This window comes from Oncorhynchus tshawytscha, linkage group LG24 (genome assembly GCF_018296145.1).
Source record: "Oncorhynchus tshawytscha isolate Ot180627B linkage group LG24, Otsh_v2.0, whole genome shotgun sequence".
Taxonomy (NCBI): domain Eukaryota; kingdom Metazoa; phylum Chordata; class Actinopteri; order Salmoniformes; family Salmonidae; genus Oncorhynchus; species Oncorhynchus tshawytscha.
This window is the reverse complement of record NC_056452.1, coordinates 5,247,308-5,262,994: the sequence shown is the minus strand read 5'-3', so window position 1 is coordinate 5,262,994 and position 15,687 is coordinate 5,247,308. Positions and strand designations below refer to the sequence as shown.

General features: G+C 41.7%; 1 protein-coding gene across 2 annotated transcripts in view; it reads right to left on the bottom strand.

The window, feature by feature from the left end:
- LOC112235561 (proline-rich protein 12-like) overlaps positions 1–15,687 on the bottom strand; it is a 52,727-nt gene that overhangs the window by 34,324 nt on the left and 2,716 nt on the right. For both annotated transcript variants that reach the window (XM_042305211.1, XM_042305210.1), the window contains exon 2: positions 7,797–7,951. In XM_042305211.1, the coding sequence (XP_042161145.1) occupies positions 7,797–7,951 (155 nt within the window). The remainder of the gene's footprint in view (positions 1–7,796; positions 7,952–15,687) is intronic.

The following is a 15,687-nucleotide window of genomic DNA, read 5'->3' as shown; positions in this document are numbered from 1 at the left end:
TGCTTATCTAGGACGGTCAGGTCTGGAGTGAACCAGGGGCTATATCTGTTTCTGGTTCAACATTTTTGAACGGGGAATGCTTATTTAAGATGGTGAGGAAAGCACTTTTAAAGAATATCAAGGCATCCTCTACTGATGGAATGAGGTCAATGTCCTTCCAGGATACCCGGGCCAGGTCGATTAGAAAGGCCTGCTCGCTGAAGTGATTTAGGGAGCGCTTGACAGCGATGAGCGGTGGTCATTTGACCGCAGACCCATTACGGACACAGGCAATGAGGCAGTGATTGCTGAGATCCTGGAGAATTTGGTTTGGATGATATATATGAGGGTGCCCGTGTTTACGGATTTGGGGGTTGTACCTGGTAGGTTCCTTGATCATTTGAGTGAGATTGCGGGCATCTAGCTTAGATTGTAGGACGGTTAGGGTGTTATGCATGTCCCAGTTTAGGTCACCTAACAGCACAAGCTCTGAAGAAAATGAGGAGCAGTCAATTCACATATGGTGTCCAGGGCACAGCTGGGTGTAGAAGGTGGTTTATAGCAAGCGGGGTGTAGAAGGTGGTTTATAGCAAGCGGTAACGGTGAGTGAGAGACTTGTTTCTGGAAAGGTGAATTTTTTAAAGTAGGAGCTTGAATTTGGGCACAGACCTGGATAGTAAGACAGCACTCTGCAGGCTCTCTCTGCAGTAGATTGCAACACTTCCCCCTTTAGCAGTTCTATCTTGTCAGAAAATGTTATAGTTAGGGATGGAAATTTCAGGGGTTTTGGTGGTCTTCCTAAGCCAGGATTCAGACACGGCTAGGACATCTGGGTTGGCAGAGTGTGCTAAGGCAGTGAATAAAACAAACTTAGGGAGGAGGCTTCTAATGTTAACATGCATGAAACCAAGTCTTTTACGGTTACAGAAGTCAAGAAATGAGAACGCCTGGGGAATGGGAGTGGAGCTTGTCACTGCAGGGCCTGGATCAACCTTCACATCATCAGAGGAGGAGTAGGATAAGGGTACGGCTAAAGGCTATAAGAACTGGTCGTCTAGTACGTTCGGAACAGAGAGTAAAAGGAGCAGGTTTCTGGGCACGGTAGAAAAGATTCAAGGCATAATGTACAGACAAAGTTATGGTAGGATGTGAATATAGTGGAGGTAAACCTATGCACTGAGTGACAATGAGAGGGATAATGTCCCTAGAAACATAATTAAAACCAGGTGAGGTCACTGCATGTGTGGGAGGTGGAACTAAAGGGTTAACTAAGTCGTATTGAGCAGGGCTAGAGGCTCTACAGTGAAATAAGGTAATAATTACTAACCAAGACAGCAATGAACAAGGCATATTGACATTAGGGAGAGGCATGCGTAGCCAAGTGATCATAGGGGTCCAGTAAGTGGCTCAGGCCGGAGACAAGGCAATTCAGGCAGCTAGCGGGCCGGGGCTAGCAGAAGGGCCTTAGAGGGACATCGCGACGGAAGAAAGTCTGTTGTAGCCCCCTCGTGCTGTTACATCTGCAGACCAGTCGTCGTGGATCAACAGGGCTCCGTGTGGTAAAAGGGTCCAAGCCAATTGGCAGAATAGGCATAGTAGCCAAAGAATTTGTCCTATGAGCCTCTTAAGCTTAACAGTCCGATATGCTCAAGACAGCTAGTGGGCCGCGGCTAGCAGATGTGTATTCAGGGGACATCGCAACGGAGGAGCCAGTTGATAAACCCCCTCGGTAGTCCAGTCATGATGGGCCGGCGGGGGTCCAAGCCGATTGGCAAAATAGGTATTATAGCCCAAGGATTTTTTTACATTTTTACCTTTATTTAACTAGGCAAGTCAGTTAAGAACACATTCTTATTTTCAATGACGGCCTAGGAACGGTGGGTTAACTGCCTTGTTCAGGAGCAGAACAACAGATTTTTACCTTGTCAGCTCGGGGATTCAATCTTGCAACCTTACGGTTAACTAGTCCAACGCTCTAACCACCTGCTTTACATTGCACTCCACGAGGAGCCTGCCTGTTATGCGAAAGCAGTAAGAAGCCAAGGTAAGTTGCCATTTAGCATTAAAAACTTATCTTATAAAAAACAATAAATCAATCATAATCACTAGTTAACTACACATGGTTGATGATATTACTAGTTCATCTAGCTTAAATCGATGCGGTGCGCATTCGTGAAAAAGGACTGTCGTTGCTCTAACGTGTACCCAACCATAAACATCAATGCCTTTTTAAAATCAATACACAAGTACATATTTTTATACCTGCATATTTAGTTAATATTGCCTGCTAACATGAATTTCTCTTAACTAGGTCAATTGTGTCACTTCTCTTGCAACAGAGTCTGGGTATATGCAGCAGTTTGCCAGAATTTTACGTGATTATGACATAACATTAAAGGTTGTGCAATGTAACAGGAATATTTAGGCTTATGGATGCCACCCGTTAGATAAAATACGGAACGGTTCCGTATTTCAATGAAATAAACGTTTTGTTTTCGAGATGATAGTTTCCCGGATTCAACCATATTAAATGACCTAAAGCTCGTATTTCTGTGCGTTATTATGTTATAATTAAGTCTATGATTTGATAGAGCAGTCTGACTGAGCGATGGTAGGCACCAGCAGGCTCGTAAGCATTCATTCAAACAGCACTTTCGTGCGTTTGCCAGCAGCTATTCGCAATGCTTCAAGCATTGAGCTGTTTATGACTTCAAGCCCATCAACTCCCGAGATTAGGCTGTTGTAACCGATGTGAAATGGCTAGCTAGTTAGCGGGGTGCGCGCTAAGAGTTTCAAACGTCACTCACTCTAAGACTTGGAGTAGTTGTTCCCCTTGCTCTGCAAGGGCCGCGGCTTTTGTGGAGCAGTGGGTAACGATGCTGTTGGGGAATAATCAGAATTGGTTGGTAACATAGGTAAGATGTTTTATATTCATCATATGTTTGTAAGTTACTTCTCATCAGAATGTGTTTGTATAATACTGTGGCAGGGTTGCAGTATCTGTTCTATGTCAAGACTAAGTTGCTTGGGCTGGAGAGAGGGGAGAGGTCAACCGTGTATCTCTTGGCTCCACAATGTCTGTGTGCCAGTCAGTGTGTCTCTGTGATCTTGTCAAGATAGGATGGATTTGATATATGCCTGTTGATATGGAGGATTGGTTTATGGTTCTGAGTTTGAGAAAGGAGACAAAGCTGAACGATGAATTATGCCGATGCTGTCTTATCCTGTGTGTCTCTTTGCTATAAAGGATCTCAGTTGAAATGTGGAGGGGACTCTCAGAGAATTCATTGATAAACACTGAATTGATCTGAGAGTCACAGAGTTGTGATAGAGCTCATATAATTAAAAATGGACTTTGTGAAAACTAACTCTGAATTGTGTGTGGTTTGTTCTCATGATTTGGTAAATAGAGGAAATTTCCACGACAATGCTTCGAGGGTGGCTGTCGATGTGTTCCTGGTTCTGGGATGGTGTTCTTCGGCTTGCAAGCCTCCCCATTTTTCCTCCAAACATAACGATGGTCATTATGGCCAAACAGTTATATTTTTCTTTCATCAGAGTAGAGGACATTTCTCCAAAAAGTACAATCTTTCTCCCCATGTGCAGTTGCAAACCGTAGTCTGGCTTTTTTATGGCGGTTTTGGAGCAGTGGCTTCTTCCTTGCTGAGTGGCCTTTCAGGTTATGTTGATATAGGACTCGTTGTACTATGGATATAGATACTTCTGTACCTGTTTCCTCCAGCATCTTCACAAGGTCCTTTGCTGTTGTTCTGGGATTGAGACAGAACTCCGCTCCTTCCTGAGCGGTATGACGGCTGCGTGGTCCCATGGTGTTTATACTTGCATACTATTGTTTGTACAGATGAACGTGGTACCTTCAGGCATTTGGAAATTGCTTCCAAGGATGAACCAGACTTGTGAAGGTCTACAATTTTTTTCTGAGGTCTTGGCTGAATTCTTTTGATTTTCCCATGATGTCAAGCAAGGTCAAGGTAGGCCTTGAAATACATCCACAGGTACACCTCCAATTGACTCAAATTATGTGAATTAGCTTCTAAAGCCATTACATTTTCTGGAATTTCCAAGCTGTTTAAAGGCACAGTCAACTTAGAGTATGTAACCTTCTGACCCACTGGAATTGTGGTACAGTGAATTATAAGTGAAATAATCTGTAAACAGATTCCAACAAGTCTGTAAACAGTTGTTGGATCAATTACTTGTGTCGTGCACAAAGTAGATGTCCTAACCGACTTGTTAAAACTATAGTTTGTTAACAAGAAATTTGTGGGGTGGTTGAAAAACGAGTTTTAATAAGTGTATGTAAACTTCCGACTTCAACTCTATTTGAGCTGTTCTTTCCAAAATATGGACTTGGTCTTTTACCAAATAGGGCCATCTTCTGTATACCATCCCTATCTTGTCACAACACAACTGGTTGGCTCAACCCCATTAAGGAAAGAAATCCCACAAATGAACTTTTAACAAGGCACTGCTGTCAATTGAAATGCATTCCAGGTGACTACCTCACGAAGCTGGTTGAGAGAATGCCAAGAATGTGCAAAGCTGTCATCAACGCAAAGGGCTACTTAGAAGAATCTCAAATATATTTTGATTTGTTTAACACTTTTCTGGTTACTACATGATTCAATATGTGTTACTTCATAGTTTTGATGTCTTCACTATTATTATACAATGTAGAAAACAGTAAAAAAAAAACACAAAAAACAGAATGAGTAGGTATGTCAAACTTCTGACTGGTACTGTAAGTAGTAAACAAGTTATAACTAAGTTACAGCAACTGTAAATTAACTTTTCATCAAGTTGTCAATTTAGCATTGATGATGCTGCTGCTAAAACATAGCTAGCTAACTAGCCAGTTTTGCTGCTGCTAGCTAATGACTGTTTCGCCTAAATTACACTATAGTGACCTGGAAACAGGATGAGATTGCTAAAGTAGTCAAATAATGAATAGGAAACAAATATTCCATCATTATGATGTCATCAAATTTACTTTAGAGAGATGACAATGTTACCATTAACTAGCCAAGTTTGTAAAAAAACAATGCGAAAAAAGCGATGCTAAAGTTAGCTTTCAGTCAGTCTTCAAAGGGACATTCAAAACGAAACGTGCAATCTGTGATTAGCATGTCCTTTTAATAATAGTTAGTCTTCTAGTCTTCTATCTAGACACTTCTTGAATAGTTTCTGCCGCTGCCAGGTGCAAGATGCATGGGAGTGGAGGAACAAGCTGCTGGCAAATCCATGTGTGTAGCGATGCTAAAGTTAGCTTTCAGTCAGTCTTCAAAGGGACATTCAAAACGAAACATGCAATCCATGATTAGCATGTCCTTTTAATAATAGTTAGTCTTCTATCTAGACACTTCTTGAATAGTTTCTGCCGCTGCCAGGTGCAAGATGCATGGGAGTGGAGGAACAAGCTGCTGGCAAATCCATGTGTGTACATTGCAATCGAAAAGTATTCAGACCCCTTGACCTTTCCCAAATTGTGTTGTTACAGCATTATTCTAAAATGTATTAAATTAATTGTTCACCTCATCAATCTACACTCAATACCCCATAATGACAAAGTAAAAACAGGTTTTTAGACATTTTTGCAGAGAGAAATACATTATTTAAATAAGTATACAGACCCTTTGCTATGAGACTCGAAATTGAGCTCAGGTGCATCTGGTTTTCATTGATCATCCTTGAGATATTGCTACAACTTCATTGGAGTCCACCTGTGGTAAATTCAATTGATTGGACACGATTTGGAAAGTGGCCAGACTGAAGCCACTCCTCAGTAAAAGGCACATGACAGCCCGCTTGGAGTTTGCCAAAAGGCACCTAAAGGATTCTGACCATGAGAAAAAATATTCTCTGGTGTGATGAAACCAAGATAGAACTCTTTGGCCTAAATGCCAAGTGTCGAGCCTGGAGGAAACCTGGCATCATCCCTATGGTGAAGCATGGTGGCAGCAGCATCATGCTGTGTGGATGGTTTTCATCGGCAGGGACTGGGAGACTAGGCAGGATCGAGGCAAAGATGAATGGAGCAAAGTACAGAGATCCTTCATAAAAACCTGCTCCAGAGCGCTCGGGAACTAAGACTGGGGTGAACGTTCACCTTCCAACAGGACAACGACCCTAAGCACATGGTAAAACAACACAGGAGTGCCCTTGAGTGGCCCAGCCAGAGCCCGGAGCTGAACCCAATTGAACATCTCTGGAGAGGCCTAAAAATAGCTGTGCAGCGACGCTCCCCATCCAACCTGGCAGCTTGAAAGGATCTGCAGAGAATGGGAGACTCCCTAAATACAGGTGTGCCAAAGAAAACTTGAGGCTGTAATCACTGCCATGGGTGCTTCAATAAAGTAGAGTAAAAGGTATTTTTGTTTTTAACTAGGCAAGTAAGTTAAGGACAAATTCTTATTTACAATGACGGCCTACACCGGCCAAACTCAGACGACGCTGGGCCAATTGTGCGCCGCCCTATGGGACTCCCAGTCACGGCCAGTTGTGATACAGCCTGGATTGTGATACAGGTTGTCTGTAGTGACGCCTCTTGCACTGAGATGCAATATCTTAGATCACTGCGCCACTTGGGTGCCCAAAGTCTTAATAGTTATGTAAATGTGATTGTATTTATTTTCTAAAAACCTGTATTTGTTTTGTCATTATGGGGTATGGTGAGGAGATTGATGAGAAAAATATATATAATTAATTTAATTCAACGTAACAAAATGTGGAAAAAGTCATGGGGTTTGAATACTTTCCCAATGAACTGTACATAGCCTGATTTGCAATGCAGTCCAATGTAAAGTGTGCTCATAACAATGGATTGAACTTCTCTGGCCAAATCAGACAAATTGACTTTTCAGGTGGAAGACAGTACAAAGAAACATTTGCTGCCTTGCAGCAAGCTACTGCACAATTTCTCTTCCTTTTGCTCATTGCTTTGAAGTAGGAATTATCTCTGCACGGTGCCAACATTGAGGAATGGAATGTCAATATGACCGGGCGGGGCCAACAGGAGGATAGGAGGATATGCAAATAACAAATGAATTGGTCTATTAGAATCAGATCGCTGTGGCCTGTCATATATCATCCCACCTGAACATACATAAATTCCAAGCCATTTTTGCAAACAGCTCTGACACAAAAAGGGTATTATCATAATTTTCACAATTTCAGTGTTATTTTGACCTCAGTTTGGAAATACCATTAAAAATATATAAAAAAACAGGAAAATCTCATTAAATGCACTGCCACTTTAAGGTAAGATTTGAATGGCGAAAGCTGATCCGAGAGCAGTACTGCCTTCTTTCGATCCTATCAGTATCGACACATGCTCCAGCAACGTACTTAGCGAACGTTCTCTCTGCGGGGTGATTTGGGAAATGCATGTTACATCTTCAGACATTGTAGGAATGATGCATCGCTAAAACACTTGTAAGCCTAAGTTTTCCACCTCTATCAGGAAACCGGGCACAGGGCATTAACAAAAGACAGCTATACCTATGTTATAGAATTGTATAACTGTACTGAATAGGTCAAGGAGCGTCCATTTCACCATAATTCGCAGGCCTAACAGATGTTCTAAATAAAATGTGGCCCTATATGTTACTCTGAAAAAACAAATACAGTTTTTCCCCCCACACAAGTGGCTCCCATAGAAACTGCCTCCAATAGAATTCGGTGAAATGCATTTGTCAGTGGCTGCAACCTTACTACCAAAAGCATGGCCTGTCATATATCATTCCGAAAGCCCTGTACTGTGGCAAGTGGCGACAAAATATGTGTGACATGTCTCTCACCCAAACTCCGTCCTGCACCCCAAGCACCTCCTTGGCCAGAGCTGCCCGGGTGGTGATTGGTGGCATAGCCCTGCAGAGGGTGAGGAGTGCCGTAGGCTTGTCGATGGAGAAGCTCCGACTCAGGGTGTGATGATCTGGAGCTCCCATAGACGAGACTGGGGAAGAGGAGAAAAGGTAATTAATTTAACCGTTCAAGTCCATTTTCATATTAAAATTTTCCAATGGGTGACCTTAGGGAGAGGCTGTGAAATTGAAATGTATTCAACGACTATGTAAATACTATGTGGATTGTGTCATGACAAAGTACAACACTCTGTTCAGAAAACCTTGCAATCGTATTAAAAGTTATTAAGATACATCAGTCAACTTAGAGTGCATCTCCATCCTAATAAAAATGAATATGGCATAATTACTTTAGGTCACCATTCTTGGCATTGTAAAAAATGTGGCTATGGATCATACAAAATCAGTAACAAGATAATCAATTAGCTTTGTCAACAACATCAAAAATATCTTAAAGCCTGTTGTAGACTTCTTTATTCACAATTCCTATCTTTGATATTTGACCAACACTACTTTATGCCTGTACCACCTCCTAGGGATGTTATAATTATTATTATGATGCATAATACCTCATTTTAAGTGTGGGCTAAACAAGCACATTTCAAGAATTAAAGTAGATCGATAGAATGGCGCATTCTTGTTAAAACATCCAGCCTATAAGCTAGAACAAATATAAAAATATAAAAACGCAACATGCCACAATTTCAAATGTTTACTGTGTTACTATTCACAGAAGGAAATCAGTCAGTTGAAATAAATTCATTAGGCCGTAATCTATGGATTTCACATGACTGGGAATACAGATATGCATCTGTTGGTCAAAGATAGGCACGTGGATCATTAAACCAGTCAGTATCTGGTGTTACCACCATTTGCCTTCGCATAGAGTTGATCAGGCTGTTGATTTGTATTTGTTATGGATGCCCATTAGCTGCTGTCAAGGCAACATGCTGAAACATGAGGTGATGAATGGCACGTCACGGTATCTCTGTACATTCAAATCAAATTTTATTGGACCCATACACATATTTAGCAGATGTTATTGCGGGTGTGGTGAAACACTTGTTCCAAGCTCCAACAGTGCAGTAATATCTAATACACACAAATCTTAAAGTAAAAGAATGGAATTAAGAAATATTAGAACAAGCAATATTGGAGTCTGGTGTATAAAATGTACACTATATATTAACAGAAACGTATGTGGACACCCCTTCAAATTAGTGAATTTGGCTATTTCAGCACACCCGTTGCTGTCAGGTGTATAAAATCGAGCACACTGCCATGCAATCTCCATGGCTTTCCTGAAGAGATCAGTGACTTTTCTATGATGGCACCATCATAGGATGGCGCCTTTCCAACAAGTCAGTTGGTCAAATTTCCACCCTGCTAGTGCTGCCCCGGTCAACTGTAAGTGCTGTTATTGTCAAGTGGAAATGTCTAGGAGCAACAACTGCTCAGCCGCGAAGTGGTAGGCACACACAAGCTCACAGAATGGGACCACAGAGTGCTGATGCGTGTGGCACCTAAATATCATCTCTCCTTGATTACAACACTCACTACCGGGTTCAAAACTGCCTCTGGAAGCAACGTCAGCACAACGGTTTGTCGGGAGCTTCATGAAATGGGTTTCCATGGCCGAGCAGCTGCACACAAGCTTAAGATCACCATGCGCAATGCCAATTGTCGGCTGGAGTGGTGTAAAACTCGCTGCCGTTGAACTCTGGAACAGTGGAAACGCCTTCTCTAGAGTGATGAATCACACTTCACTATCTGGCAGTCTGACTGATGAATCTGGGTTTGGCAGATGCCAGGAGAACGTTACCTTCCCCAATGCATAGTACCAACTGTAAAGTTTGGTGGAGGAGGAATAATGGTCTGGTGCTGTTTTTCATGGTTCAGGCTAGGCCCCTTAGTTCCAGTGAAGGGAAATATTAACACTACATCATACAATGACAATTCTGTGCTTCCAACTTTGTGGCAAGAGTTGGGAGAAGGCCCTTTCCCGTTTCAGCACGATAATGCCCCTGTTCACAAAGCAAGGTCTATACAGAAATGGTTGGCAGGGATCGGCGTGGAAGATCTTGACTGGCCTGCACAGAGCCCTGACATCTACCCCATCAAACACCTTTGGGATGAATTGTTACACCGACTGCGAGCCAGGCCTAAGTCACCTAACATCAGTGGCCGACCTCACTAATGCTCATGGCTGAATGGAAGCAAGTCCCTTCAGCAATGATCCAACATCTAGTGAAGAGTCTTCCAAAAATAGTGGAGGCTGTTATAGAAGCAAAGGGGGGACCAACTGCATATTAATTAGGGATACACAATATATCTGTGAACATATCGTAATCAGCCGATATTAGCTAAAAATACCAACATCGGTATCGACCCGATGTCTAGTTTAATGCCTACGTGCAAAACCAATGTCAAAGCTGACGTGCATACATATAAACGCAGGTACATGACGTAAATGACACCCACTATCGTTAAAAAGTTTGGGGTCACTTAAAAATGTCCTTGTTTTCCATGAAAACATACATAAAAGTATTTGCAAAATCAATAGGAAATAGTAAAGACGTTCGACAAGTTTATAATGATTTTTAACTGAAATAAGTGTCCTTCAAACTTTTCTTTCATCAAAGTATCCTCCATTTGCAGCAATTACAGCCTTGCAGACCTTTGACATTCTAGTTGTCAATTTGTTGAGGTAATCTGAAGAGATTTCACACCATGCTTCCTGAAGCACCTTCCACCAGTTGGATTGGCTTGATGGGCACTTCTTACCATAAGGTCAAGCTGCTCCCACAACAGCTCAATAGGGTTGAGATTCGGTGACTGTGCTGGCCACTCCATTATAGACAGAATACCAGCTGACTGCTTCTTCCCTGAAGAGTTGTTGCATAGTTTGGAGCTGTGATTTGGGTCATTGTCCTGTTGTAGGAGGAAATTGGCTGCAATTAAGCGCCGTCCACAGGGTATGGCATGGTGTTGCATAATGGAGTGATAACCTCCCTTCTTCAAGATTCCTTCTACCATGTACAAATCTTCCACTTTACCACCACCAAAGCACCCCCAGACCATTACATTGCCTCCACCATGCATGACAGATGGCGTCAAGCACTCCTCCAGCATCTTTTAATTTGTTCTGCGTCTCACGAATGTTCTTCTTTGCGATACGAACATCTCGAACTTAGATTTGTCTTTCCATAACACTTTTTTCCCCATCTTTCTGTCCAGTGTCCGTGTTATTTTGCCCATCTTAATCTTTTTTTTATTTTGTATTGGCCTGTCTGAGATATGGCTTTTTCTTTGCAACTCTACCTAGAAGGCCAGCATCCTGGAGTCATCTCTTCACTGCTGACGTTGAGACGGGTTTTGCGGGTACTATTTAATGAAGCTGCCTGTTGAGGACTTGTGAGGAGTCTGTTTCTCAAACTACACACTCTAATGTACTTGTCCTCTTGCTCAGTTGTGCACCGGGGCCTCCCCCTCCTCTTTCTATTCTGGTTTGAGACAGTTTGCGCTGTTCTGTGAAGGGAGTAGTACACAGCGTTGTACGAGATCTTCAGTTTCTTTGCAATTTCTCGCATGGGATAGCCTTCATTTCTCAGAACAAGAATAGACTGACGAGTTTCAGAAGAAAGGTCTTTGTTTCTGGCCATTTTGAGCCTGTAATCGAACCCACAAATGCTGATGCTCCAGATACTGAACTAGTTGAAGGCCAGTTGTATTGCTTCTTTAATCAGAACAACAGTTTTCAGCTGTGCTAACAATCAAAATGGTTTCTAATGATCAATTATCCTTTTAAAATGATAAACTTGGATTAGCTAACACAACGTGCCATTGGAACACAGGAGTGATGGTTACTGGTTACTGGGCCTCTGTACAACTGTATATATTCTACAAAAAATATAATTTCAGCTTCAATAGTAATTTACAACATTAACAATGTCTACACTGTATTTCTGATCAATTTGATGTTATTTCAAATGGACAAAACAAGGAAATTGATCCCAAACTTTTGAATGGTAGTGTAGGTACATGACGTAATTACGCCATGTAAAATTGAGCTGCACGTGCAACACAGCATTCCTAACCTATCCCACAATGTCTGCCATGTGGATCGAGCAGTCAACAAGACGAGCAGTCATTTGAAAGAGTATGAGTATTTCAGCGAGACAACTCAAAAGGCGAAATAAACTAACGCCAAGACAATGGAATTCATTGCCCTTGACAATCAACCGTTATCAGTCGTGGGTGATGTTGGCTTTCGCCAACTGGTCGAGCACCGGTACACACTAAACAAGGTTGGAATGTGAAGCAATGAAATGGGGTATGAGTCTACTCGGTGACACCCATAGAACACAACTGAAGAGTTTACACAAATATTAGCGTTGTTGCTCTTATTGCGGGACTGTGACAAATCACCTCCCCAGTCAGCCTATTGTGTGTATTGACATTCATATTGCACTGTACAGCTTTACCTAAGGATTGGGGATCAATGAAATGTGGTAACGGTCTAATCAATACACAATATATTTTTTCCCAATGTCCTCCTCAGAGTTATCAGACTCCAAAACATCCACGCAGTATTGTTTTTCCTTGGGAATAGTGTTCAATACATATAGGTTGACAAATGTGGCTCAATTTACAGTTGTTTCGGAGTCCCGCAATAAGAGCTACGACCCTAATGTTCTCTGGGTGTCACTGAGTAGACTTACACCCCATGTCATTGATCCACAATCCGTAGGTAAGGCTGTACAGTGAAAAAAGTATGCCCCCAATGCAATTCTAAAGTATAATACATCCAGTGTGATTTCAACAGATTGTCAAATTGTTGATTTTATATAAAACATTCCAACCTTGTTTAGCATGATCTATTAAATTATGGCATAATTCTACTATTTGTATTAATTTGCATCACTGTCAATGATGTACTTTAATTTTGAAAGCTAACCGCAAAGTCCACTGTTCGGGTAATCCTTAATGTGGCTAGCATCACAGATGGCTCCGACCACAATTAATCAAATAAGAACTTATTATAAATGAGGGTTATTTTAGATGACACATTAGCTAGCTAACTATATAGCTTGTGAAACAGATGTCATTTTGCTGTTTTTGGGGAAGAACCATGTTTGCATCCATGAGCTAGCTAGCTTTTTTTATGACCAGCACTGTAGGTGCGTGAGACAACCTTACCAGCGTCATAGCATATGTATCGCTGAATCATTGTGACATATTAAATACGAGTGATGGTGTAATCAATGTGTAATAACTAGGTAAGAAAAAAAAAAAAACGTATGAACATGTTCAATTATGTGACGTGCAGTCATATTCAGGTCCTGATTGGTCAACAAGATAATTTGAGGGTCAAAAAAGATACTCGTCAAATACACTATTTGACGTGTATCTTTGACACACAAAGACCCAAACGGCGTTCCATAGTATGAGAAATCCCGGTTGAGAATGAAACGACTGAACAACTGAACAACGAAACAGCACAGCAAGTAAGTGAAAGACATAGGTTTGATTGTGTTTTAATGGTAATGGGGACATACGCAAATGCCAACAAAATAACTTTTTACTCAGTGTGTGTGTGTGTAAGCATTAATTAACTAGGCAAGTCAGTTAAGAACAAATTCTTCTTATTTACAATGACTGCCTACCTAATTGTATCTATAGTTCTGCTTTTTGTGACTCCTCTCTTTGGCTGGAAAAATGGCTGGGTTTTTCTGTGACTTGGTGGTGACCCAACAATCGTTTGTGGAGCTTTTGCTGTGAAGCATTTTTGAAATCAGACACTGTGGCTGGATTAACGAGAATATCATCTTTAAAATGGTGCCTAATACTTGTATGTTTGAGAAATGTGATTTTTTTTAGATTTCTGTTGATTTGTATTTGGCACCCTGCAATTTCATTGGCTGTTGGCGAGGGGGTTCCGCTAGCTGAACGGGGTTAAAAACCTTTGACAGCGATTACAACCTCGAGTCTTCTGGGTATGACGCTACAAGCTTTGCACACCTGTATTTTGGGGAGTTTCTCCCATTCTTCGTTGCAGATCCTCAAGCTCCGTCAGGTTGGATGGGGAGTGTCACTGCACAGCTATTTTGAGGTCTCACAAGAGATGTTCGATCGGGTTCAATTACAGGCTATAGCTGGGCCACTCAAGGACATTCAGAGACTTGTCCCGAAGCCACTTCTGTGTTGTCTTGGCTGTGTGTGCTTAGGGTCGTTGTCCTGTTGGAAGGTGAACCTTCGCCCCAGTCTGAGGTCCTGAGCAGATGTTTATCAAGTATCTCTCTGTACTTTGCACCGTTAATCTTTCCCTCAATCCTGACTGGTCTCCCAGTCCCTGCCACTGAAAAACATCCCAACAGCATGATGCTGCCACCACCATGGTCATGTCGTGGCCTCTTCCTCGGTGCGCACTGTCGCTGTGTCCGTTTCCATCTTGTCCAGTTGTGCATGTAACATTTCACATAAACCCTTTTTCTTGTCTGCATCGAAGTAGCGGTCCTTGTACATAGCATCGAGCATGGTGGCGACACAAAGAGAGAATGCCACCGAATCGCTTGTTCACAGTCTGTGTGGGCAGTTTTGTTGCCGGGGCAAACTGTTGTCAAGGGCAACTGTTTCACTTGACAATGTGGGTCAGTAAAAACATCCACCTCGTTGGGAAAAGGGGCCAGCTTCACTCCATAGAAACTAGTCAGCACTAACGTCGCTAGTGAGAGGAACCAATTAAGTCCCTGACTAGCAACAGAGATGTATTGGCTGTCTAGATGTGTAAGGAGTTGACTGCACCTAGTAGGAGGGTATAAATATATGTGCTTGTGTAAAACTGTCTTTGTAGCTGTATGACCCAGTGGGTGAATAAACTTGGTTTGAGCTTTTTCAAGTTGTCCCTGAGTTTTTACTCTTTTTGTTCAGAACAGCTCTAATATGCATGCATATGGGTGTTTTGAATCAACCTTCACCTTAGAAAGTGCTGTCCATTTCTTGTGTTAGGCTTTGAAACAACATCCATAACAACCATGTTTTCCACTCAGTTGCAGTCTGTTGTTTAACTTCTTTCTTTAAATTGATCAATCACAGTGAGGTGAGTTTTAAAAACACATACTGTTTTGATGATACGTGTTATATGTGATTTTTAATTGCATTTGCATTGATGTCAGACTGGTTAGAAAGACAATAGAGGCCTGAGTACCAGGCGAGTTGGGTGCTACTAATGTTTGTCCAGAGTGCATAAGAGGAGACTACCATGACTCAGCGGTCATGTAGAATTTTACTGCAGTCATGACTGCCGGTAATATGGTCAACGCAACAGACCTCGTGATGACTATCAACTTTTCTGATCAATTTGATGTCCTTTTAAATGGACAACGTTTTTTGCTTTTCTTTAAAAAACAAGGAAATGACCCCAAACTTTCGAACGGAAGTGACCCCAAACTTTTGAACGGTAGTGTATATGGATGATTTATAAAATCAGGCACATTTAACAGTTAGGCTATTGATTATGGACCTAATTAAATTGTGGTTTCCTCTCTTCTCACTTTTCTTAGAAAATTAAGCAAAGGGCTGTTTTCTCATTGCCTAACTCTGCTGCTGCCACCTCTACCACATTGTTCTCAACACCAACATGCTGGTTTACTTTGCTATTATGCACATAGCAACATGGTCTAGAAAAAGGCACCAATACAACAGTGTGTTTCAGAACTGCGACCACTATCCAATTGGAGAAAACGCATTTGTTATAAAATAATATTTGTATGTGTTGCTCCCTTGTTCTTACACAATATAACCATATACAATTTCAGTAGCACATGTC